The sequence below is a fragment of the Oncorhynchus masou genome, chromosome 31 (genome assembly GCF_036934945.1).
Source record: "Oncorhynchus masou masou isolate Uvic2021 chromosome 31, UVic_Omas_1.1, whole genome shotgun sequence".
Taxonomy (NCBI): Eukaryota; Metazoa; Chordata; class Actinopteri; order Salmoniformes; family Salmonidae; genus Oncorhynchus; species Oncorhynchus masou.
In genome coordinates, this window is record NC_088242.1 from 14,771,479 (window position 1) to 14,798,557 (window position 27,079).

The 27,079-nt window shown below is 44.9% G+C and overlaps 1 protein-coding gene across 1 annotated transcript in view; it reads left to right on the top strand.

Annotated features, from left to right (window-relative positions):
• Positions 1–16,303, top strand: part of LOC135523480 (slit homolog 1 protein-like) — a 217,819-nt gene extending 201,516 nt beyond the window's left edge. Inside the window, exons 33-35 of the mRNA XM_064950176.1 lie at positions 4,430–4,718; positions 5,304–5,515; positions 12,438–16,303. Of these exons, the coding sequence (XP_064806248.1) occupies positions 4,430–4,718; positions 5,304–5,515; positions 12,438–12,676 (740 nt within the window). The 3' untranslated portion in view covers positions 12,677–16,303. The remainder of the gene's footprint in view (positions 1–4,429; positions 4,719–5,303; positions 5,516–12,437) is intronic.
• The last annotated feature ends 10,776 nt before the right edge of the window (positions 16,304–27,079 follow it).

The window sequence follows — 27,079 nt, forward strand, 5'->3', positions numbered from 1 at the left end:
ACCTAGAAAATCGCTCTAGGCTACACAATTGTCTTAGATACAAAGACGGCTATGTAGCTAGCTAGCTACGATCAAACAAAACAAACCGTTGTACTGTAATAGTTACTACAGTGCTGCTATTCGGGGGCTAGCTGGCTAGCTACGTTAGAAGAACGACAATAGCTGGCCAGCTAACCTAGAAAATCGCTCTAGGCTACACAATTGTCTTAGATACAAAGACGGCTATGTAGCTAGCTAGCTACGATCAAACAAAACAAACCGTTGTACTGTAATAGTTACTACAGTGCTGCTATTCGGGGGCTAGCTGGCTAGCTACGTTAGAAGAACGACAATAGCTGGCCAGCTAACCTAGAAAATCGCTCTAGACTACACAATTGTCTTAGATACAAAGACGGCTATGTAGCTGGCTAGCTACGATCAAACAAATCAAACCGTTGTACTGTAATGAAGTGAAATGAAAATGTGATACTACCTGTGGAGCGACGCGGAATGTTGACCGGGTAGTTAGAGTTCAATTCGGTAGAGGTTGGCTAGCTGTTGGCTAGCTAGCTAGCAGCATTTCCTACGTTAAGGACGACAAATAGCTGGCTAGCTAACCTCGGTAAATTAAGATAATCACTCTAAGTCTACACACTCTAAACTGCACAATTATCTTGGATGCGAAGACAACTATGTAGCTAGCTGACACTACGCTAATCGAGTCGTTCAGTTGAGTGTAATAGTTTCTACAGTGCTAGTGGACAGTGGATGTTAGCTAGCTGCTTAGCTAGCTGCTGGGCAGATACGTTAGGACGACGAAATACGATAATTATGCAATTGTCGTTGATACAAAGACGGCTATGTAGCTGGCTAAGAAGAAATTGCTAAGATTAGACAAATCAAACCGTTGTACTATAACGAAATGTAATGAAAAGTTATACTACCTGCGGACCGAAGTGTAGATGCGACCGCTCGCTCCAACCGGAACCGGAACCGGAAACATGTACTGTACTGTGGTGTACTGTACTGTACTGTACTGTACTTTGGTGTACTGTACTGTACTGTACTGTACTGTGGTGTACTGTACTGTACTGTACTGTACTTTGGTGTACTGTACTGTGGTGTACTGTACTGTGGCATACTGTACTGTACTGTACTGTGGTGTACTGTACTGTACTGTACTGTACTTTGGTGTACTGTACTGTGGCATACTGTACTGTACTGTACTTTGGTGTACTGTACTGTGGTGTACTGTACTGTGGCATACTGTACTGTACTGTACTGTGGTGTACTGTACTGTACTGTACTGTACTGTACTGTACTGTACTGTACTGTACTGTGGTGTACTGTACTGTACTGTACTGTACTGTACTTTGGTGTACTGTACTGTACTGTACTGTACTGTGGTGTAAATCAAAATCAAATCAAATCAAATTTATTTATATAGCCCTTCGTACATCAGCTGATATCTCAAAGTGCTGTACAGAAACCCAGCCTAAAACCCCAAACAGCAAGCAATGCAGGTGTAGAAGCACGGTGGCTAGGAAAAACTCCCTAGAAAAGCCAAAACCTAGGAAGAAACCTAGAGAGGAACCAGGCTATGTGGGGTGGCCAGTCCTCTTCTGGCTGTGCCGGGTAGAGATTATAACAGAACATGGCCAAGATGTTCAAATGTTCATAAATGACCAGCATGGTCGAATAATAATAAGGCAGAACAGTTGAAACTGGAGCAGCAGCACGGCCAGGTGGACTGGGGACAGCAAGGAGTCATCATGTCAAGTAGTCCTGGGGCATGGTCCTAGGGCTCAGGTCAGTTGAAACTGGAGCAGCAGCACGGCCAGGTGGACTGGGGACAGCAAGGAGTCATCATGTCAGGTAGTCCTGGGGCATGGTCCTAGGGCTCAGGTCCTCCGAGAGAGAGAAGGAGAGAATTAGAGAACGCACACTTAGATTCACACAGGACACCGAATTGGACAGGAGAAGTACTCCAGATATAACAAACTGACCCCAGCCCCCCGACACATAAACTACTGCAGCATAAATACTGGAGGCTGAGACAGGAGGGGTCAGGAGACACTGTGGCCCCACCCGAGGACACCCCCGGACAGGGCCAAACAGGAAGGATATAACCCCACCCACTTTGCCAAAGCACAGCCCCCACACCACTGGAGGGATATCTTCAACCACCAACTTACCATCCTGAGACAAAGCTGAGTATAGCCCGCAAAGATCTCCGCCACGGCACAACCCAAGGGGGGCGCCAACCCAGACAGGATGACCACATCAGTGAATCAACCCACTCAGGTGACGCACCCCCTCCAGGGACGGCATGAGAGAGCCCCAGCAAGCCAGTGACTCAGCCCCTGTAATAGGGTTAGAGGCAGAGAATCCCAGTGGAAAGAGGGGAACCGGCCAGGCAGAGACAGCAAGGGTGGTTCGTTGCTCCAGAGCCTTTCCGTTCACCTTCCCACTCCTGGGCCAGACTACACTCAATCATATGACCCACTGAAGAGATGAGTCTTCAGTAAAGACTTAAAGGTTGAGACCGAGTTTGCGTCTCTGACATGGGTAGGCAGACCGTTCCATAAAAATGGAGCTCTATAGGAGAAAGCCCTGCCTCCAGCTGTACTGTACTGTACTTTGGTGTACTGTACTGTGGTGTACTGTACTGTGGCATACTGTACTGTACTGTACTGTGGTGTACTGTACTGTACTGTACTGTGGTGTACTGTACTGTACTGTACTGTACTGTGGCATACTGTACTGTACTGTACTGTGGTGTACTGTACTGTGGCATACTGTACTGTGGTGTACTGTAATGTACTGTACTGTAATGTACTGTACTGTGGTGTACTGTACTGTGGCGTACTGTACTGTGGTGTACTGTACTGTGGTGTACTGTAATGTACTGTACTGTAATGTACTGTACTGTGGTGTACTGTACTGTGGTGTACTGTAATGTACTGTACTGTGGTGTACTGTAATGTACTGTACTGTGGTGTACTGTACTGTGGTGTACTGTACTGTGGTGTACTGTAATGTACTGTACTGTGGTGTACTGTGGCGTACTGTACTGTGGTGTACTGTACTGTGGTGTACTGTGGCGTACTGTACTTTGTTGTACTGTACTGTGGCGTACTGTATGGTGGTGTACTGTGGTGTACTGTACTGTGGTGTACTGTACTGTGGTGTACTGTGGCGTACTGTACTGTGGTGTACTGTACTGTGGTGTACTGTAATGTACTGTACTGTGGTGTACTGTACTGTGGTGTACTGTACTGTGGTGTACTGTACTGTGGTGTACTGTACTGTACTGTACTGTGGTGTACTGTACTGTGGTGTACTGTACTGTGGTGTACTGTACTGTGGTGTACTGTACTGTACTGTGGTGTACTGTACTGTGGTGTACTGTGGTGTGATGTGGTGTACTGTACTGTGGTGTACTGTACTGTACTGTGGTGTACTGTACTGTGGTGTACTGTGGTGTGATGTGGTGTACTGTACTGTGGTGTACTGTACTGTACTGTGGTGTACTGTACTGTGGTGTACTGTGGTGTACTGTGGTGTACTGTACTGTGGTGTACTGTACTGTACTGTGGTGTACTGTACTGTGGTGTACTGTACTGTACTGTGGTGTACTGTACTGTGGTGTACTGTGGTGTACTGTACTGTACTGTACTGTACTGTACTGTGGTGTACTGTACTGTGGTGTACTGTGGTGTACTGTACTGTACTGTGGTGTACTGTACTGTGGTGTACTGTGGTGTACTGTACTGTACTGTACTGTACTGTACTGTGGTGTACTGTACTGTGGTGTACTGTGGTGTACTGTACTGTACTGTACTGTACTGTACTGTGGTGTACTGTACTGTGGTGTACTGTGGTGTGGTGTGATGCACTGTTATGTATATTTGTGACTGTTGGCCACTGTATGAAAGAGTATGCTACACATCACCCAATACCCCTTCTCCTTTTTACTGTCCTCTGTTTCAAAGATGCTGTTTCGGGAATTAAATTAGTGTCAAATCACTGAATAAAAAAAAATAGTCAAATGTTAATTATTTAATTGAATTCTTTGATCAAACTTGCATTCAAAATATTGGGAAATGGACCTGGTTCTATACTTTCCCTCCCTACTGGCGCAGTTGCATATTTATTCATTCTGAACCAACATGTCCTATAAATCAGATGTTGATGACACTGAAGGTTTTGGAGGATTCGGCCCTTAGTTCTCATAACTTCTCGTAAAGAAGTAGTATTTTGTCTCACACTTCCATCAGATGGCTGCAGTATATTCACTTGCACATGGCTCTTTGAAAAAGCCTCTTCCTCTTCCTTCATTACCTCCATATCAGTCCTGTGTTAGCTGTTTCTCTGCTCCCCCCTCCCATACAACTCTAACCAACATCTCCCTTCTTCCTCCTCTATCTCCTTCTCCTCCGTCTCTCAGGTATGCCCGTGGACGTCCACTCGGCAGCCTTCCGGTTCTGGCAGATCCAGAATGGCTCCAGTTTCCACGGCTGCATCCAGAACCTGTATATCAACAACGAGCTGCAGGACTTCACTAAGACCCAGATGAAGCCGGGCGTGGTGCCAGGCTGTGAGCCCTGTAGGAAGATCTACTGCCTGCATGGTATCTGCCAGCCGGACGGGCCACAGGGACCAGTCTGCCACTGCCAGCCGGGCTGGAGCGGACCACACTGTGACCAGCCTGCCGCCAACCCATGCCAGGGCAGCAAGTAGGAACAGACCACTGGGGTTATGATGATAATGCATTACATTTCACTTAGTTTTCACCAAGTCTCAAACTGCAATTCATATGAACAGTTTGAGACAAATCATTACATACAGAACCAGTCAAAAGTTTGGACACATCTACTCATTCAAGGTTTTTCTTTATTTTTACTATTTTCTACATTGTAGAATAATAGTGAAGACATCAAAACTATGAAATAACACACATGGAATCATGTAGTAATCAAAAAAAGAGTTAAACAAATCCAAATATATTTTAGTAGCCATCCTTTGCCTTGATGACAGCTTTGCACACTCTTGGCATTCTCTGTGAGCCAGGCCTAATCGCCCAACATCAGTGCCCGACCTCACTAATGCTCTTGTGGCTGAATGGAAGCAAGTCCCTGCAACAATGTTCCAACATCTAGTGGAAAGTCTTCCCAGAAGAGTAGTGGAGGCTGTTATAACAGCAAAGGGTGGACCAACTCCATATTAATGCCCATGATTTTGTTTGACCAGCAGGTGTCCACATAATTTTGGTCATGGAGTGAATATTGATTAATGTATTAATTTATATTCCCTCTACCTAGGTGTGTGCATGGGAAGTGTATTCCCCTTGACCTGCAGGCGTACCGCTGTGAGTGTGTGGAGGGTTACCGTGGTGCCCTGTGTAACCAGCAGGGGGAGCTGTTTAACCCCTGCCGCAGCCACAACTGTAAACATGGGCACTGTCAGACGTCTGATTCAGGAGACGCCAACTGTCACTGTGAGGCCGGATACAGCGGAGAGCTCTGTGACGCAGGTAGGAGACACAGACACACACACACACGTATTACTATCTATCTTTCCTCCCCTACAGAGTCAGTGTCTCTATCTTTCCTTCCCTACAGAGTCAGTGTCTCTATCTTTCCTTCCCTACAGAGTCAGTGTCTCTATCTTTCCTTCCCTTCCCTACAGAGTCAGAGTGTCTATATCTTTCCTCCCCTACAGTCAGTGTCTATATCTTTCTTCCCCTACAGTCAGTGTCTATATCTTTCTTCCCCTCCAGTCAGTGTCTATATCTTTCCTCCCCTCCAGTCAGTGTCTATATCTTTCTTCCCCTACAGTCAGTGTCTATATCTTTCCTCCCCTACAGTCAGTGTCTATATCTTTCCTCCCCTCCAGTCAGTGTCTATATCTTTCTTCCCCGACAGTCAGTGTCTATATCTTTCCTCCCCTCCAGTCAGTGTCTATATCTTTCCTCCCCTACAGTCAGTGTCTATATCTTTCCTCCCCTACAGTCAGTGTCTCTATCTTTCCTCCCCTACAGAGTCAGTGTCTATATCTTTCTTCCCCTACAGTCAGTGTCTATATCTTTCCTCCCCTACAGAGTCAGTGTCTATATCTTTCTTCCCCTACAGTCAGTGTCTATATCTTTCCTCCCCTACAGTCAGTGTCTATATCTTTCCTCCCCTACAGTCAGTGTCTATATCTTTCCTCCCCTACAGTCAGTGTCTATATCTTTCTTCCCCTACAGTCAGTGTCTATATCTTTCTTCCCCTACAGTCAGTGTCTATATCTTTCTTCCCCTACAGTCAGTGTCTATATCTTTCTTCCCCTACAGTCAGTGTCTATATCTTTCTTCCCCTACAGTCAGTGTCTATATCTTTCCTCCCGTACAGAGTCAGTGTCTATATCTTTCCTCCCCTACAGTCAGTGTCTATATCTTTCTTCCCCTACAGTCAGTGTCTATATCTTTCCTCCCCTACAGTCAGTGTCTCTATCTTTCCTCCCCTCCAGTCAGTGTCTATATCTTTCCTCCCCTACAGTCAGTGTCTCTATCTTTCCTCCCCTCCAGTCAGTGTCTATATCTTTCCTCCCCTACAGTCAGTGTCTATATCTTTCTTCCCCTACAGTCAGTGTCTATATCTTTCTTCCCCTCCAGTCAGTGTCTATATCTTTCCTCCCCTACAGTCAGTGTCTATATCTTTCTTCCCCTACAGTCAGTGTCTATATCTTTCCTCCCCTACAGTCAGTGTCTATATCTTTCCTCCCCTACAGTCAGTGTCTCTATCTTTCCTCCCCTACAGAGTCAGTGTCTATATCTTTCTTCCCCTACAGTCAGTGTCTATATCTTTCTTCCCCTCCAGTCAGTGTCTATATCTTTCCTCCCCTACAGTCAGTGTCTATATCTTTCTTCCCCTACAGTCAGTGTCTCTATCTTTCCTCCCCTACAGTCAGTGTCTATATCTTTCCTCCCCTACAGAGTCAGTGTCTATATCTTTCTTCCCCTACAGTCAGTGTCTCTATCTTTCTTCCCCTCCAGTCAGTGTCTATATCTTTCCTCCCCTACAGTCAGTGTCTATATCTTTCCTCCCCTACAGAGTCAGTGTCTATATCTTTCTTCCCCTACAGTCAGTGTCTATATCTTTCTTCCCCTACAGTCAGTGTCTCTATCTTTCCTCCCCTACAGTCAGTGTCTATATCTTTCTTCCCCTACAGTCAGTGTCTATATCTTTCTTCCCCTACAGTCAGTGTCTATATCTTTCCTCCCCTACAGAGTCAGTGTCTATATCTTTCTTCCCCTACAGTCAGTGTCTATATCTTTCTTCCCCTACAGTCAGTGTCTCTATCTTTCCTCCCCTACAGTCAGTGTCTATATCTTTCTTCCCCTACAGTCAGTGTCTATATCTTTCCTCCCCTACAGTCAGTGTCTATATCTTTCTTCCCCTACAGTCAGTGTCTATATCTTTCCTCCCCTCCAGTCAGTGTCTATATCTTTCCTCCCCTACAGTCAGTGTCTATATCTTTCTTCCCCTACAGTCAGTGTCTATATCTTTCCTCCCCTCCAGTCAGTGTCTATATCTTTCCTCCCCTACAGTCAGTGTCTATATCTTTCTTCCCCTCCAGTCAGTGTCTATATCTTTCTTCCCCTACAGTCAGTGTCTATATCTTTCTTCCCCTACAGTCAGTGTCTATATCTTTCTTCCCCTACAGTCAGTGTCTATATCTTTCTTCCCCTACAGTCAGTGTCTATATCTTTCTTCCCCTCCAGTCAGTGTCTATATCTTTCTTCCCCTACAGTCAGTGTCTATATCTTTCCTCCCCTCCAGTCAGTGTCTATATCTTTCTTCCCCTACAGTCAGTGTCTATATCTTTCTTCCCCTCCAGTCAGTGTCTATATCTTTCCTCCCCTACAGTCAGTGTCTATATCTTTCTTCCCCTACAGTCAGTGTCTATATCTTTCTTCCCCTACAGTCAGTGTCTATATCTTTCTTCCCCTACAGTCAGTGTCTATATCTTTCTTCCCCTCCAGTCAGTGTCTATATCTTTCCTCCCCTACAGTCAGTGTCTATATCTTTCTTCCCCTACAGTCAGTGTCTATATCTTTCCTCCCCTCCAGTCAGTGTCTATATCTTTCCTCCCCTACAGTCAGTGTCTCTATCTTTCTTCCCCTCCAGTCAGTGTCTATATCTTTCTTCCCCTCCAGTCAGTGTCTATATCTTTCTTCCCCTACAGTCAGTGTCTATATCTTTCCTCCCCTCCAGTCAGTGTCTATATCTTTCCTCCCCTCCAGTCAGTGTCTATATCTTTCTTCCCCTACAGTCAGTGTCTATATCTTTCTTCCCCTCCAGTCAGTGTCTATATCTTTCCTCCCCTACAGTCAGTGTCTATATCTTTCCTCCCCTACAGTCAGTGTCTATATCTTTCCTCCCCTACAGTCAGTGTCTATATCTTTCCTCCCCTCCAGTCAGTGTCTATATCTTTCTTCCCCTACAGTCAGTGTCTATATCTTTCTTCCCCTACAGTCAGTGTCTATATCTTTCCTCCCCTCAAGTCAGTGTCTATATCTTTCTTCCCCTACAGTCAGTGTCTATATCTTTCCTCCCCTACAGTCAGTGTCTATATCTTTCTTCCCCTACAGTCAGTGTCTATATCTTTCTTCCCCTACAGTCAGTGTCTATATCTTTCCTCCCCTCCAGTCAGTGTCTATATCTTTCCTCCCCTACAGTCAGTGTCTATATCTTTCCTCCCCTACAGTCAGTGTCTATATCTTTCTTCCCCTACAGTCAGTGTCTATATCTTTCTTCCCCTACAGTCAGTGTCTATATCTTTCTTCCCCTACAGTCAGTGTCTATATCTTTCTTCCCCTACAGTCAGTGTCTATATCTTTCTTCCCCTACAGTCAGTGTCTATATCTTTCTTCCCCTACAGTCAGTGTCTATATCTTTCCTCCCCTCCAGTCAGTGTCTATATCTTTCCTCCCCTCCAGTCAGTGTCTATATCTTTCTTCCCCTACAGTCAGTGTCTATATCTTTCTTCCCCTACAGTCAGTGTCTATATCTTTCTTCCCCTACAGTCAGTGTCTCTATCTTTCCTCCCCTACAGTCAGTGTCTATATCTTTCTTCCCCTACAGTCAGTGTCTCTATCTTTCTTCCCCTACAGTCAGTGTCTATATCTTTCTTCCCCTACAGTCAGTGTCTCTATCTTTCCTCCCCTACAGTCAGTGTCTATATCTTTCCTCCCCTACAGTCAGTGTCTATATCTTTCTTCCCCTACAGTCAGTGTCTATATCTTTCTTCCCCTACAGTCAGTGTCTATATCTTTCTTCCCCTACAGTCAGTGTCTATATCTTTCTTCCCCTACAGTCAGTGTCTCTATCTTTCCTCCCCTACAGTCAGTGTCTATATCTTTCCTCCCCTACAGTCAGTGTCTATATCTTTCTTCCCCTACAGTCAGTGTCTATATCTTTCCTCCCCTACAGTCAGTGTCTATATCTTTCTTCCCCTACAGTCAGTGTCTCTATCTTTCCTCCCCTACAGTCAGTGTCTATATCTTTCTTCCCCTACAGTCAGTGTCTATATCTTTCCTCCCCTACAGTCAGTGTCTATATCTTTCTTCCCCTACAGTCAGTGTCTATATCTTTCTTCCCCTACAGTCAGTGTCTATATCTTTCCTCCCCTACAGTCAGTGTCTCTATCTTTCCTCCCCTACAGAGTCAGAGTGTCTATATCTTTCTTCCCCTACAGTCAGTGTCTATATCTTTCCTCCCCTACAGAGTCAGAGTGTCTATATCTTTCTTCCCCTACAGTCAGTGTCTATATCTTTCTTCCCCTAGAGTCAGTGTCTATATCTTTCCTCCCCTACAGTCAGTGTCTATATCTTTCTTCCCCTCCAGTCAGTGTCTATATCTTTCTTCCCCTACAGTCAGTGTCTATATCTTTCTTCCCCTACAGTCAGTGTCTATATCTTTCCTCCCCTACAGTCAGTGTCTATATCTTTCTTCCCCTACAGTCAGTGTCTATATCTTTCTTCCCCTACAGTCAGTGTCTATATCTTTCTTCCCCTACAGTCAGTGTCTATATCTTTCCTCCCCTACAGTCAGTGTCTATATCTTTCTTCCCCTACAGTCAGTGTCTATATCTTTCTTCCCCTACAGTCAGTGTCTATATCTTTCTTCCCCTACAGTCAGTGTCTATATCTTTCTTCCCCTACAGTCAGTGTCTATATCTTTCTTCCCCTACAGTCAGTGTCTATATCTTTCTTCCCCTACAGTCAGTGTCTATATCTTTCCTCCCCTACAGTCAGTGTCTATATCTTTCCTCCCCTACAGTCAGTGTCTATATCTTTCCTCCCCTACAGTCAGTGTCTATATCTTTCTTCCCCTACAGTCAGTGTCTATATCTTTCCTCCCCTACAGTCAGTGTCTATATCTTTCTTCCCCTACAGTCAGTGTCTATATCTTTCTTCCCCTACAGTCAGTGTCTATATCTTTCTTCCCCTACAGTCAGTGTCTATATCTTTCTTCCCCTACAGTCAGTGTCTATATCTTTCCTCCCCTACAGTCAGTGTCTATATCTTTCTTCCCCTACAGTCAGTGTCTATATCTTTCTTCCCCTACAGTCAGTGTCTATATCTTTCCTCCCCTACAGTCAGTGTCTATATCTTTCTTCCCCTCCAGTCAGTGTCTATATCTTTCTTCCCCTACAGTCAGTGTCTATATCTTTCTTCCCCTACAGTCAGTGTCTATATCTTTCTTCCCCTCCAGTCAGTGTCTATATCTTTCTTCCCCTACAGTCAGTGTCTATATCTTTCCTCCCCTCCAGTCAGTGTCTATATCTTTCTTCCCCTCCAGTCAGTGTCTATATCTTTCTTCCCCTACAGTCAGTGTCTATATCTTTCTTCCCCTACAGTCAGTGTCTATATCTTTCCTCCCCTCCAGTCAGTGTCTATATCTTTCTTCCCCTCCAGTCAGTGTCTATATCTTTCTTCCCCTACAGTCAGTGTCTATATCTTTCCTCCCCTCCAGTCAGTGTCTATATCTTTCTTCCCCTACAGTCAGTGTCTATATCTTTCTTCCCCTACAGTCAGTGTCTATATCTTTCTTCCCCTCCAGTCAGTGTCTATATCTTTCCTCCCCTACAGTCAGTGTCTATATCTTTCCTCCCCTACAGTCAGTGTCTATATCTTTCTTCCCCTACAGTCAGTGTCTATATCTTTCTTCCCCTCCAGTCAGTGTCTATATCTTTCCTCCCCTACAGTCAGTGTCTATATCTTTCCTCCCCTACAGTCAGTGTCTATATCTTTCTTCCCCTACAGTCAGTGTCTATATCTTTCTTCCCCTCCAGTCAGTGTCTATATCTTTCCTCCCCTACAGTCAGTGTCTCTATCTTTCCTCCCCTACAGTCAGTGTCTATATCTTTCTTCCCCTACAGTCAGTGTCTATATCTTTCCTCCCCTACAGTCAGTGTCTATATCTTTCTTCCCCTACAGTCAGTGTCTATATCTTTCCTCCCCTACAGTCAGTGTCTATATCTTTCTTCCCCTACAGTCAGTGTCTATATCTTTCTTCCCCTACAGTCAGTGTCTATATCTTTCTTCCCCTACAGTCAGTGTCTATATCTTTCCTCCCCTACAGAGTCAGTGTCTATATCTTTCCTCCCCTACAGAGTCAGTGTCTATATCTTTCTTCCCCTACAGTCAGTGTCTATATCTTTCTTCCCCTACAGTCAGTGTCTATATCTTTCTTCCCCTACAGTCAGTGTCTATATCTTTCCTCCCCTACAGAGTCAGTGTCTATATCTTTCCTCCCCTACAGAGTCAGTGTCTATATCTTTCTTCCCCTACAGTCAGTGTCTCTATCTTTCCTCCCCTACAGAGTCAGTGTCTATATCTTTCCTCCCCTACAGTCAGTGTCTATATCTTTCCTCCCCTACAGTCAGTGTCTATATCTTTCCTCCCCTACAGTCAGTGTCTATATCTTTCTTCCCCTACAGTCAGTGTCTATATCTTTCCTCCCCTACAGTCAGTGTCTATATCTTTCTTCCCCTACAGTCAGTGTCTCTATCTTTCCTCCCCTACAGAGTCAGTGTCTATATCTTTCCTCCCCTACAGAGTCAGTGTCTATATCTTTCCTCCCCTACAGAGTCAGAGTCTCTATCTTTCCTCCCCTATAGAGTCACTGTCTCTATCTTTCCTCCCCTACAGAGTCAGAGTGTCTCTATCTTTCCTTCCCTATAGAGTCACTGTCTCTATCTTTCCTCCCGTACAGAGTCAGAGTGTCTCTATCTTTCCTCCCCTATAGAGTCACTGTCTCTATCTTTCCTCCCCTACAGAGTCAGAGTGTCTATATCTTTCCTCCCCTATAGAGTCACTGTCTCTATCTTTCCTCCCCTACAGAGTCAGAGTGTCTCTATCTTTCCTGGACTACAGAGTCACTGTCTCTATCTTTCCTCCCCTACAGAGTCAGAGTGTCGAGGGGAGCCTGTGAGGGATTTCTACCAGGTGCAGCGTGGATACACCATCTGCCAGACCACACGCATGGTCTCCTGGGTAGAGTGCTCCGGCACCTGCGACACGGGTGCCTGCTGCGCCAGCCAGCGAATGAAACGTCGGAAATACACCTTTGAGTGCAGCGACGGAAGATCATTCAGCGAGGAAGTGGAGAAGACCATCAAGTGTGGCTGCGTGGGCTGTATGTAGCACGCTTCACACAAACCTGCTATTGCCACCGCCGCCGAACGCACCACAGAAAGAGAGAGAAGAAGAAGAAATAAGATAAATAGTATAAAGAAATGTATATAAAAACCGCTATGTATTATGGACAATAATCTTTATAAAATAGGACATTACCTCCTCTTTCTTTGGGTGTGTGACGTACAGAAACACAGAGGAAAAACACAACAACCAAACCATTGTATCTGCGACATTGTTTGGAAAGGGTTCTAAAGATGTGAAAGGTGTTGCATTCAGAGCAAGGACTCAACCAACCCCTCATACACACATGGTCTCAACCTTTGGCCTCTTGGACATCATCCATTAGGTCCCAGAAAGCCTCAGCACCATCTCTCATCTTTTCTTCCTGATGGCAGTGTGTGTAATGTAGCGTCTGGCCTGGTCAGGGTGGCAGGAGGGAAGAGGTACAGAGATATTGAAAGAGAGGGAGGAGACTGGGTTGGGCTGGAATTGAGTTTGGTTAGGCAAGACTGGAGTTGGGCTAGAGTTGAGTTTGGTTAGGCAAGACTGGAGTTGGGCTAGAGTTGAGTTTGGTTAGGCAAGACTGGAGTTGGGCTAGAGTTGAGTTTGGTTAGGCAAGACTGGAGTTGGGCTAGAGTTGAGTTTGGTTAGGCAAGACTGGAGTTGGGCTAGAGTTGAGTTTGGTTAGGCAAGACTGGAGTTGGGCTAGAGTTGAGTTTGGTTAGGCAAGACTGGAGTTGGGCTAGAGTTGAGTTTGGTTAGGCAAGACTGGAGTTGGGCTAGAGTTGAGTTTGGTTAGGCAAGACTGGAGTTGGGCTAGAGTTGAGTTTGGTTAGGCAAGACTGGAGTTGGGCTAGAGTTGAGTTTGGTTAGGCAAGACTGGAGTTGGGCTAGAGTTGAGTTTGGTTAGGCAAGACTGGAGTTGGGCTAGAGTTGAGTTTGGTTAGGCAAGACTGGAGTTGGGCTGGAGCTGAGCAGAAGCTGGGCAGGGCTGGTATAAGCTTGCCTGGGCTGAGTTGAGCCAAATAAAGTCAGGCTTAGCTGGGCTGGGCCGGATTGCAGTGGAGCTGTGCTGGGCTGAGCAGAGCTAGGGCTAGGTCGGGCTATAGCTGGTCTAGTCTGAAGCTTATTTGACTCCTGGAGTCTTTAGAACAAGATATGTCCATTATTTTCCTTATTTATAACACTACTGCACTGAAAATCAGTGCCCTTCACAGTGCACATACATACACGCACCCACACAGTAGAGAAAGGCCTTGTCTGAGCAGAAGGAAACACACACAAACACACATTTTCTGTCTGAGCAGAAAGGTCATTTCATTAGAAGCAATACACATTGTGATGCAGGTAGACTCTCCATTTCCCTACTGTGGGCTATAAGCTATAACCCCATCCGGAGCAGGCAGTGCCCGTTGGAGAACCATCTCCCAGCATGCATTGCCTCCGGATGATTTGCCCTCCCCACTTTGAGCAGGATGATTAGGCCCCTCAATGCCTTCAGTATTAAACGTGTGCAAATTGTTGCATGCAAGAAGTTTGCAAATTATTATGTAGAACTTTTTCTTATCATGATGTATATTATTACAGAACAAAGGTGCAGAGTATAATTTTTTGTTTGTTATGTTATGTCTAATTTCAATGATTTGTTTTGCATTATGTTGTTTTCTGATGTAACCTAAATCCTTTTGCCCTCTCTTTATACAAACATGCCTAACAGATTCTAATATATATATTTGTATTTCATTTTGGTATAGTATTTTTATATGTTAAAGAGTAAATCTGTGTTTTCTGGAAGCTTCCAATGGAACGGGCAGGACGGCATTTGATTGGTTCCATAGCTGTTTTCATTTGTTTATTTCAATTGCTCAAACAAGCTCGTTTGTAATTGTCCAAAACAAGGTAGCGAATGGTTGGCCTTGTTTTATAGGAGGCAGTATTTATGTAAAAACACGTTTAATATTGTATGTGTTGTCTTCCATGTGAATATGACGTGTAATTCATTTAAAAGTCTGTCTGCTGTTTTGTTTTATTTATTTTCTCTTAAGTCTTTTTCCTGTAGAGTATAAAAGGCATAATAATTGTTGCAGATTTTCAAAAATTATTGGGAAAAAAGGAATACAAAGTTACAATAAAAACTAGTGTAACAAAAAGAAAAGCTGGAAGGTATTTGTGACAGAGCTTGAACCCTCTGGCTCAGACAGATTCCTCATGGTCTGTTGGGCCCGAGTGGGTGGAGTTAAAATGCAAATGAGAGAGATGCCCCTCCTGCTCTGAAATACATTTGTCCTGTATTTACCATACTCTGAAATATAGTGAAAGGGTTTTGATCATCGTGTTGATTTTGTTGAAGTGTTCGGTTGAATTTCTGTCATTTTAAATTGGGGACATTTTCCGTCGTAGATAGAAGTAATTATAAGATTCAAGTGAAACAGTCACAGTTGACTGAAATGTATCTGCTGTAGGAAGCTTACTTATTGTGGATGTGCACAAAGATGGAGTCTACATTTTACCTCCATTAAGCACAATTGATGCTGCCATCTTACCATTGTACTGTGGTGGGGGCATGGGTTGAATGACAGCAAACTGTAGACCTACCATCTTTCTGTACATCTGCCATCTTACCATTGTACTGTGGTGGGGGCATGGGTTGAATGACAGCAAACTGTAGACCTACCATCTTTCTGTACATCTGCCATCTTACCATTGTACTGTGGTGGGGGCATGGGTTGAATGACAGCAAACTGTAGACCTACCATCTTTCTGTACATCTGCCATCTTACCATTGTACTGTGGTGGGGGCATGGGTTGAATGACAGCAAACTGTAGACCTACCATCTTTCTGTACATCTGCCATCTTACCATTGTACTGTGGTGGGGGCATGGGTTGAATGACAGCAAACTGTAGACCTACCATCTTTCTGTACATCTGCCATCTTACCATTGTACTGTGGTGGGGGCATGGGTTGAATGACAGCAAACTGTAGACCTACCATCTTTCTGTACATCTGCCATCTTACCATTGTACTGTGGTGGGGGCATGGGTTGAATGACAGCAAACTGTAGACCTACCATCTTTCTGTACATCTGCCATCTTACCATTGTACTGTGGTGGGGGCATGGGTTGAATGACAGCAAACTGTAGACCTACCATCTTTCTGTACATCTGCCATCTTACCATTGTACTGTGGTGGGGGCATGGGTTGAATGACAGCAAACTGTAGACCTACCATCTTTCTGTACATCTGCCATCTTACCATTGTACTGTGGTGGGGGCATGGGTTGAATGACAGCAAACTGTAGACCTACCATCTTTCTGTATATCTACAATTGGATCCACCTATGAGTGTTTTGTCCATTTTGACATGTACAGTTAAATCTCTCTACTCTGACAGGCTATAGAACAAGCTACAGAGATGAAAGAAGGTGCCATTCATAGTGTAGAACAGTCCAACCTGAATGTTTATAGATAAATATTTACTGAGCTCACTCCTGAAGGGGTTCAGCCATTATCCTGTTTAGTTCCCATTATAAAAGGTACATCACATCCTCTGTGTTTTAGAAGTGGGAGACCTACAGGACTGTGGAGTAGGATAGAGACCTACAGGACTGTGGAGTAGGATAGAGACCTACAGGACTGTGGAGTAGTATAGAGACCTACATGACTGTGGAGTAGGATAGAGACCTACAGGACTGTTGAGTAGCATAGAGACCTACAGGACTGTGGAGTAGCATAGAGACCTACAGGACTGTGGAGTAGGATAGAGACCTACAGGACTGTGGAGTAGGATAGAGACCTACAGGACTGTGGAGTAGTATAGAGACCTACAGGACTGTGGAGTAGGATAGAGACCTACAGGACTGTGGAGTAGGATAGAGACCTACAGGACTGTGGAGTAGGATAGAGACCTACAGGACTGTGGAGTAGTATAGAGACCTACAGGACTGTGGAGTAGGATAGAGACCTACAGGACTGTGGAGTAGGATAGAGACCTACAGGGCTGTGGAGTAGCATAGAGACCTACATGACTGTGGAGTAGGATAGAGACCTACAGTACTGTGGAGTAGCATAGAGACCTACAGGACTGTTGAGTAGGATGGAGACCTACAGGACTGTGGAGTAGGATAGAGACCTACAGGACTGTGGAGTAGTATAGAGACCTACAGGACTGTGGAGTAGTATAGAGACCTACAGGACTGTGGAGTAGTATAGAGACCTACAGGACTGTGGAGTAGTATAGAGACCTACAGGACTGTGGAGTAGTATAGAGACCTACAGGACTGTGGAGTAGGATAGAGACCTACAGGACTGTGGAGTAGTATAGAGACCTACAGGACTGTGGAGTAGGATAGAGACCTACAGGACTGTTGAGTAGGATGGAGGCCTACAGGACTGTTGAGTAGGATGGAGGCCTACAGGGCTGTGGAGTAGGATAGAGACCTACAGGACTGTGGAGTAGGATGGAGGCCTACAAGACTGTGGAGTAGGATAGAGACCTACAGGACTGTGGAGCAGGATAGAGACCTACATGACTGTGGAGTAGGATAGAGACCTACATGACTGTGGAGTAGGATAGAGACCTACAGGACTGTGGAGTAGGATAGAGACCTACAGGACTGTGGAGCAGGATAGAGACCGACATGACTGTGGAGTAGGATAGAGACCTACATGACTGTGGAGTAGGATAGAGACCTACATGACTGTGGAGTAGGATAGAGACCTACATGACTGTGGAGTAGGATAGAGACCTACATGACTGTGGAGTAGGATAGAGACCTACAGGACTGTGGAGTAGGATAGAGACCTACAGGACTGTTGAGTAGGATAGAGACCTACAGGACTGTGGAGTAGGATAGAGACCTACAGGACTGTGGAGTAGGATGGAGGCCTACAGGACTGTGGAGTAGGATAGAGACCTACAGGACTGTGGAGTAGTATAGAGACCTACACGACTGTTGAGTAGGATGGAGGCCTACAGGACTGTGGAGTAGGATAGAGACCTACAGGACTGTTGAGTAGGATAGAGACCTACAGGACTGTGGAGTAGCATAGAGACCTACAGGACTGTGGAGTAGCATAGAGACCTACAGGACTGTGGAGTAGGATAGAGACCTACAGGACTGTTGAGTAGGATGGAGGCCTACAGGACTGTGGAGTAGCATAGAGACCTACAGGACTGTTGAGTAGGATAGAGACCTACAGGACTGTGGAGTAGGATGGAGGCCTACAGGACTGTGGAGTAGGATAGAGACCTACATGACTGTGGAGTAGGATAGAGACCTACAGGACTGTGGAGTAGTATAGAGACCTACAGGACTGTGGAGTAGTATAGAGACCTACAGGACTGTGGAGTAGTATAGAGACCTACATGACTGTGGAGTAGTATAGAGACCTACAGGACTGTGGAGTAGGATAGAGACCTACAGGACTGTGGAGTAGGATAGAGACCTACATGACTGTGGAGTAGGATAGAGACCTACATGACTGTGGAGTAGCATAGAGACCTACAGGACTGTGGAGTAGTGTAGGCTTTATAGAAATAATTGAAAATCATTCAACTAAGTTAGAATTTCTCTCAGCCGAATCGAGGTGTAGATTATATATCACATTCCAATGTTCGAACTTGTAAACAAGGCTGCATGGGATTTCTGTTAATGCGACTCCGTGCGGCCAATAGAGCCTTACAGTGGAGGTGTCATAATACCCATAAAACCTAGCGGTCAAACAGGGAAATGGTTCCAATAATTTTTCGCATAGGGAATTTTCAAAGCACTTAAAATAAGGTCTGTGTTTCGTGTAGGCATACAGTACCATGGAGTGACGTTTTGACAACCATGTTCATCTCTCTAGGACAAGGTTCCTTTTATCAATGTATTAGTCTCTATTTACTCTCAAGATCAAAATGCTAATTAGCATCAAAGTAGACATCATGCAAGACTACAAATCCCTGCAAGCTCCTGCACGTAATCTCTGTTTGACACCTTTACTAACAAGCATTGAGTTAATTTAAAACTTGCACAAGACAGTTCACAGAATTCTAATTTTAAAGAAAGGTAGCCCATTCATTAATTACTCAATTTAGCTAACATTAGGTTGGAACCACTTCCTTGTTTGACCGCTAGGATTTATGGGTATTAAGACTCATACTGTGGTACACTATGACAATGTCCACTTTAGATAACACGCCAGGAGCTGCTTGTGGATTTGACAGCTCTAATGCAATGCCACCTCCGACACCACCAAAACAACTGTTCTTCAATGTCAGCTAAAGCAGATCTGATTGAATAGAGCCCTTAGTCTTGTATAGCCCTGAGGTTTTCCTAAGGTGTCCATATTGTATGATATTGATGAAGTGTCATCTCATCCTTTAGCTAAACATTTAGCTCTATCCCTCCTAGGTTTCAACATCAGTTCATCACAGTTCTCAGAAAAAGGACTTTCACAAATATGGATATGGATAGTTGAAATTCAGCCCGATCCTTTTGGTCTAGTGTGAAACCCTTAGAGACTCAACCACCATACATGGACAGAGAACTGTTCTCAGTATCATTTCATTGTGAAAGACACTCTGTTGTATTGAACTTGTGCAACAACAAAAATAATCACAAAAACTACACTGCTCAAAAAAAGGGAACACTAAAATAACACATCCTAGATCTGAATGAATGAAATATTCTTATTAAATACTTTTTTTCTTTACATAGTTGAATGTGCTGACAACAAAATCATACAAAAATGATCAATGGAAATCAAATTTATCAACCCATGGAGGTCTGGATTTGGAGTCACACTCAAAATTAAAGTGGAAAACCACACTACAGGCTGATCCAACTTTGATGTAATGTCCTTTAAACAAGTCAAAATGAGGCTCAGTAGTGTGTGTGGCCTCCACGTGCCTGTATGACCTCCTTACAACGCCTGGGCATGCTCCTGATGAGGTGGCGGAGGGTCTCCTGTGGGATCTCCTCCCAGACCTGGACTAAAGCATCCGCCAACTCCTGGACAGTCTGTGCTGCAACGTGGCGTTGGTGGATGGAGCGAAACATGATGTCCCAGATGTGCTCAATTGGATTCAGGTCTGGGGAACGGGCGGGCCAGTCCATAGCATCCAATGCCTTCCTCTTGCAGGAACTGCTGACACACTCCAGCCACATGAGGTCTAGCATTGTCTTGCATTAGAAGGAACCCAGGGCTAACCGCACCAGCATATGGTCTCACAAGGGGTCTGAGGATCTCATCTTGGTACCTAATGGCAGTCAGGCTCCCTCTGGCGAGCACATGGAGGGCTGTGCGGCCCCCCAAAGAAATGCCACCCCACACCATGACTGACCCACCGCCAAACCGATCATGCTGGAGGATGATGCAGGCAGCAGAACGTTCTCCACGGCGTCTCCAGACTGTCATGTCTGTCACATGTGCTCCAGACCAGACTGTCATGTCTGTCACATGTGCTCAGTGTGAACCTGCTTTCATCTGTGAAGAGCACAGGGCACCAGTGGCGAATTTGCCAATCTTGGTGTTCTCTGGCAAATGCCAAACGTCCTGCACGGTGTTGGGCTGTAAGCACAACCCCCAGCTGTGGACGTTGGGCCCTCATACCACCCTCATGGAGTCAGTTTCTGACCGTTTGAGCAGAGACATGCACATTTGTGGCCTGCTGGAGGTCATTTTGCAGGGCTCTGGCAGTGCTCCTCCTTGCACAAAGGCAGAGGTAGCGGTCCTGCTGCTGGGTTGTTGCCCTCCTACGGCCTCCTCCACGTCTCCTGATGTACTGGCCTGTCTCCTGACAGCGCCTCCATGTTCTGGACACTATGCTGACAGACACAGCAAACTTTCTTGCCACAGCTCGCATTGATGTGCCATCCTGGATGAGCTGCACTACCTGAGCCACTTGTGTGGGTTGTAGACTCCGTCTCATGCTACCACTAGAGTGAAAGCACCACCAGCATTCAAAAGTGACCAAAACATCAGCCTGGAAGCATTGGAACTGAGAAGTGGTCTATGGTCACCACCTGCAGAACCACTCCTTTATTGGGGGTGTCTTGCTAATTGCCTATAATTTCCACCTGTTGTCTATTCCATTTGCACAACAGCATGTGAAATTTTTTGTCAATCAGTGTTGCTTCCTAAGTGGACAGTTCGATTTCACAGAAGTGTGATTGACTTGGAGTTACATTGTGTTGTTTAAGTGTTCCCTTTATTTTTTGAGCACTGTATTTCCTACAGATGTGGTACTATAGTTGTGTTCCATCGCAGGTGTGATGGTGGGATTTAACTGGAAGTCCCAGTGATGCTGAATGTATGTAGTATCTATCTCATCTATTGCCACTGACAAAATGTTTACTCCTCCACTTCTCATTCATTAAACTTTAATGTGTGTACTTTTAATATGGACTCTAACGTGTCCCTTCATTGGTTTGAATGGATCTTGTGTGTGTGATAAGGTTGAGGGGAGGGGGGGGATCGACAGAGTTCAAAATCAGTTTGAGTGACCTGAGCTGGAAAATGTTTAAAATTTGTATTTTAAAGCATGTACAGTGCCTTTCAAGAAGTATTCAGATTCCTTGACATCAACTTGATTTGAGTCCTTGTGGTCAATTCAATTGATTGGATATGATTTGGAAAGGAACATACCGGTCTATATGAAGGTCCCATAGTTGGCAGAGCAAAAATCAAGCCATGAGGTCGAAAGAATTGTCCATAGAGCTCTGAGACAGGATTGTTTCGAAGCACCAATTTAGGGAAGGGTATAAAACTTTTTCTGCAGCACTGAAGGTCTCCAAGAACACAGTGGCCTCCATCATTCTTAAATTGAAGAAGTTTGGAACCACCAAGACTATTTCTAGAGCTGGCCTCCAGGCCAAACTGAGTAATCAGGGAAGAAGGGCCTTGGTCAGGGAGGTGATCAAGAACCTGATGGTCACTCTGACAGAGCTCTAGAGTTCCTCTGTAGAGATGGGAGAACCTTCCAGAAGGACTAACACTTCTGCAGCACTTCACCAATCAGGCCTTTATGGTAGAGTGGCCAGACGGAAACTATACCTCTGCAAAAGGCAGATGACAGCCCGCTTGGAGTTTGCCAAAAGGCACCTAAAGACTCTCAGACCATGAGAAGCCAGATTCTCTGATCCGATGAAACCAAGATTTAACTCCTTGGCCTGAATGCCAAGCCGACAGAGATGGCCACCTCGCTTCGCGCTATGCAGTTTTTTTTTTTACATGTTATTTCTTACATTAGTACCCCAGGTCATCTTAGGTTTCATTGCATACAGTCGAGAAGAACTACTGAATATAAGAGCAGCGTCAACTCACCATCAGTACGACCAAGAATATGACTTTCGCGAAGCGGATCCTGTGTTCTGCCTTTCACCCAAGACAACGGAATGGATCCCAGCAGGTGACCCAAAAAAACGACTTCGTAAAAGAGGGAAACGAAGCGGTCTTCTGGTCAGACTCCGGAGACGGGCACATCGTGCACCACTCCCTAATATACTTCTCGCCAATGTCCAGTCTCTTGACAACAAGGTTGATGAAATCCGAGCAAGGGTAGCATTCGAGAGGGACATCAGAGACTGTAACGTTCTTTGCTTCACGGAAACATGGCTCACTGGAGAGACGCTATTGGAGTCGGTGCAGCCAGCTGGTTTCTCCACGCATCGCGCCGACAGAAACAAACATCTTTCTGGTAAGAAGAGGGGCGGGGACGTATGCCTTATGGCTAACGAGACGTGGTGTGATCACAAAAACATACAGGAACTCAAATCCTTCTGTTCACCTGATTTAGAATTCCTCACAATCAAATGTCGACCGCATTATCTACCAAGGGAATTCTCTTCGATTATAATCACAGCCGTATATATTCCCCCCCAAGCAGACACATCGATGGCTCTGAACGAACTTTATTTGACTCTTTGAAAACTGGAACCCATACATCCTGAGGCTGCATTCATTGTAGCTGGGGATTTTAACAAGGCTAATCTGAAAACAAGACTCCCTAAATTGTATCAGCATATCGATTGCGCAACCAGGGCTGGCAAAACCTTGGATCATTGCTATTCTAACTATCGCGACGCATATAAGGCCCTGCCCTCCTTTCGGAAAAGCTGACCATGACTCCATTTTGTTGATCCCTGCCTACAGACAGAAACTAAAACAAGAAGCTCCCACGCTGAGGTCTGTCCAACGCTAGTCCGACCAATCTAATTCCACACTCCAAGACTGCTTCCATCACGTGGACTGGGATATGTTTCGTATTGCGTCAGACAACAACATTGACGAATACGCTGATTCGGTATGCGAGTTCATTAGAATGTGCGTTGAAGATGTCATTCCCATAGCAATGATTAAAACATTCCCAAACCAGAAACCGTGCATTGATGGCAGCATTCGCGTGAAACTGAAAGCGCGAACCACTGCTTTTAATCAGGGCAAGGTGACCGGAAACATGACCGAATACAAACAGTGTAGCTATTCCCTCCGCAAGGCAATCAAACAAGCTAAGCGTCAGTATAGAGACAAAGTAGAATCTCAATTCAATGGCTCAGACACAAGACGTATGTGGCAGGGTCTACAGTCAATCACGGATTACAAAAAGAAAACCAGCCCCGTCACGGACCAGGATGTCCTGCTCCCAGGCAGAGTAAATAACTTTTTTGCCTGCTTTGAGGACAATACAGTGCCACTGACACGGCTTGCAACCAAAAACTAAAACATTTAAACGTGTTATCCCTCGCAAGGCTGCAGGCCCAGACGGCATCCCCAGCCGCGCCCTCAGAGGATGCGCAAACCAGCTGGCTGGTGTGTTTACGGACATATTCAATCAATCCCTATCCCAGTCTGCTGTTCCCACATGCTTCAAGAGGGCCAGCATTGTTACTGTTCCCAAGAAAGCTAAGGTAACTGAGCTAAACGACTACCGCCCCGTAGCACTCACTTCCGTCATCATGAAGTGCTTTGAGAGACTAGTCAAGGACCATATCACCTCCACCCTACCTGACACCCTAGACCCACTCCAATTTGCTTACCGCCCAAATAGGTCCACAGACGATGCAATCTCAACCACACTGCCCTAACCCATCTGGACAAGAGGAATACCTATGTGAGAATGCTGTTCATCGACTACAGCTCGGCATTTAACACCATAGTACCCTCCAAGCTCGTCATCAAGCTCGAGACCCTGGGTCTCGACCCCGCCCTGTGCAACTGGGTACTGGACTTCCTGACGGGCCGCCCCCAGGTGGTGAGGGTAGGCAACAACATCTCCACCCCGCTGATCCTCAACACTGGGGCCCCACAAGGGTGCGTTCTGAGCCCTCTCCTATACTACCTGTTCAACCACGACTGCGTGGCCACGCACGCCTCCAACTCAATCATCAAGTTTGTGGACGACACAACAGTGGTAGGCTTGAGTACCAACAACGACGAGACGGCCTACAGGGAGGAGGTGAGGGCCCTCGGAGTGTGGTGTCAGGAAAATAACCTCACACTCAACGTCAACAAAACTAAGGAGATGATTGTGGACTTCAGGAAACAGCAGAGGGAACACCCCCCTATCCACATCGATGGAACAGTAGTGGAGAGGGTAGTACGTTTTAAGTTCCTCTGCATACACATCACAGACAAACTGAATTGGTCCACCCACACAGACAGCATCGTGAAGAAGGCGCAGCAGCGCCTCTTCAACCTCAGGAGGCTGAAGAAATTCGGCTTGTCACCAAAAGCACTCACAAACTTCTACAGATGCACAATCGAGAGCATCCTGGCAGGCTGTATCACCGCCTGGTACGGCAACTGCTCCGCTCACAACCGTAAGGCTCTCCAGAGGGTAGTGTGGTCTGCACAACGCATCACCGGGGGCAAACTACCTGCCCTCCAGGACACCTACACCACCCGATGTTACAGGAAGGCCATAAAGATCATCAAGGACAACAACCACCCGAGCCACTGCCTGTTCACCCCGCTATCATCCAGAAGGCGAGGTCAGTATAGGTGCATCAAAGCTGGGACCGAGAGACTGAAAAACAGCTTCTATCTCAAGGCCATCAGACTGTTAAACAGCCACCACTAACATTGAGTGGCTGCTGCCAACACACTGACTCAACTCCAGCCACTTTAATAATGGGAATTGATGGGAAATGATGTAACATGTATCACTAGCCACTTTAAACAATGCTACCTAATATAATGTTTACATACCCTACAATATTCATCTCATATGTATACGTATATACTGTACTCTATATCATCTACTGCATCCTTATGTAATACATGTATCACTAGCCACTTTAACTAGGCCACTTTGTTTACATACTCATCTCATATGTATATACTGTACTCGATACCATCTACTGTATCTTGCCTATGCTGCTCTGTACCATCACTCATTCATATATCTTTATGTACATATTCTTTATCCCCTTACACTTGTGTGTATAAGACAGTAGTTTTGGAATTGTTAGTTAGATTACTTGTTGGTTATTACTGCATTGTCGGAACTAGAAGCACAAGCATTTCGCTACACTCGCATTAACATCTGCTAACCATGTGTATGTGACAAATACAATTTGATTTGATTTGAAACATCACGTCTGGAGGAAACCTGGCACCATCCCTACGTTGAAGCACGGTGGTGGAAGCATCATGCTGTGGGGAGTTTTTCAGCGGCAGGGACTGGGAGGCTAGTCGGGATCGAATCAAAGATGAACGGAGCAAAGTACAGAGATCCTTGATGAAAACCTGCTCCAGAGCATTCAGGACCTCAGACTGGGTTGAAGGTTCACCTTCCAACAGGACAATGACCCTAAGCACACAGCCAAGACAATGCAGTCTCTGAATGTCCTTGAGTGGCCCAGCCAGAGCCTGGACTTGAACCCATCTCTGGAGAGACCTGAACTGGACTTGAACCCCATCCAACCTGACAGAGCTTGAGAGGATCTGCAGAGAAGAATGGGAAAACTCCCCAAATACAGGTGTGCCAAGCGTGTAGCATCATAACCAAAAAGACTTGAGACTGTAATTGCTGCCAAAGGTGCTTCAACAAAGTACTAAGTAAAGGGTCTGAATACTTAAGTAAATATGATATTTTGCCTTAATTTTTTTTAAATAAATTAGCAAAATGTTCTAAAAGACCTGTTTTTGCTTTGTCATTATGGGGTATTGTGTGTAGATTGAGGAGGTATCCAGTTTAAATTCAGGCTGTAACAAAATGTTGAAGGGGTCTGAATACTTTCCGAATGTTTTTAGAAACCTTTGCAAATGTACAGTATCTCATTTACCTAAGTATTCACGCCCCTGAGTCAATACATGTTAGAATCACCTTTGGCAGCGATTACAGCTGTGAGTCTTTCTAGGTAAGTCTAAGAGCTTTGCAAAGCTGGATTGGATTTAATTTAAACATAATTATTGAAATTATTCAAGCTCTGTGATGTTTCAAGTACAGTTTTAACTCAAAACTGTTAACTAGGACATTTAGGAAGATTAAATATTGTCTTGGTAACCAACTTGTGTAGATTTGGCCATACGTTTTAGGTTATTGTCCTGCTGAACGGTGAACTTCTCCCAGTGTCTGTTGGAAATCAGACAACCAGCTTCTCCTCCAGGATTTTGCTTCTCTCTATTCTATTTATTTTTATACTAAAAAATCTCCCTAGTTCTCGCCGATGACAAGAATACCCATAACATGATGCAGCCACCACCATGATTGAAAATATGAAGAGTGGTACTCAGTGATGTGGACATGAAGTTAATTTCTCTACCACATATTGCAGTTTTACTTTAGTGTCTTATTGCAATCAGGATGCATGATTCTGAATGTTTTTATTCTGTACAGGTGTCTTTTTCACTCTGTCATTTAGGTTGGTATTGTTGATACATCATTAATACACCGTCCAAAGTGTAATTGATAACTTCACCATCAAAGAGATATTCAACGTCTGCATAAATAAAATACTCGTCTACCAATAGGTGCCCTTTGCGAGGCATTGAAAAACCTCCCTGGTCATTGTGGTTGAAATTCAGTGCTCGACTGAGGGACCTAGCAGATAATGTATGTGTGGGGTACAGAGATAAGGTAGTCCTTAAAAAAAATCAGATTGAACACTATTGCACAGTTTTGTACTCCTGAACTTATTTAGGCTTGCCATAACAAAGGGGTTGAATACTTATTGACTTGAGACATAAGATTTTCATTTCTAATTCATACATGAATAACTCTAAAAACAATTCCACTGACATTATAGGATATTATGTTCAGGCCAATGACACAAAAATCAAATTGTAATCCATTTTTAATTCAACTTGAAACAATGTGGTAAAAAGTCAAGGGGTGTGAATACTTTCTGAAGGCACAATGAGGATGATTAGAGTGCAATTTGACTTGTAATTCCAGGACGGTATGAACATATGAGAATGAT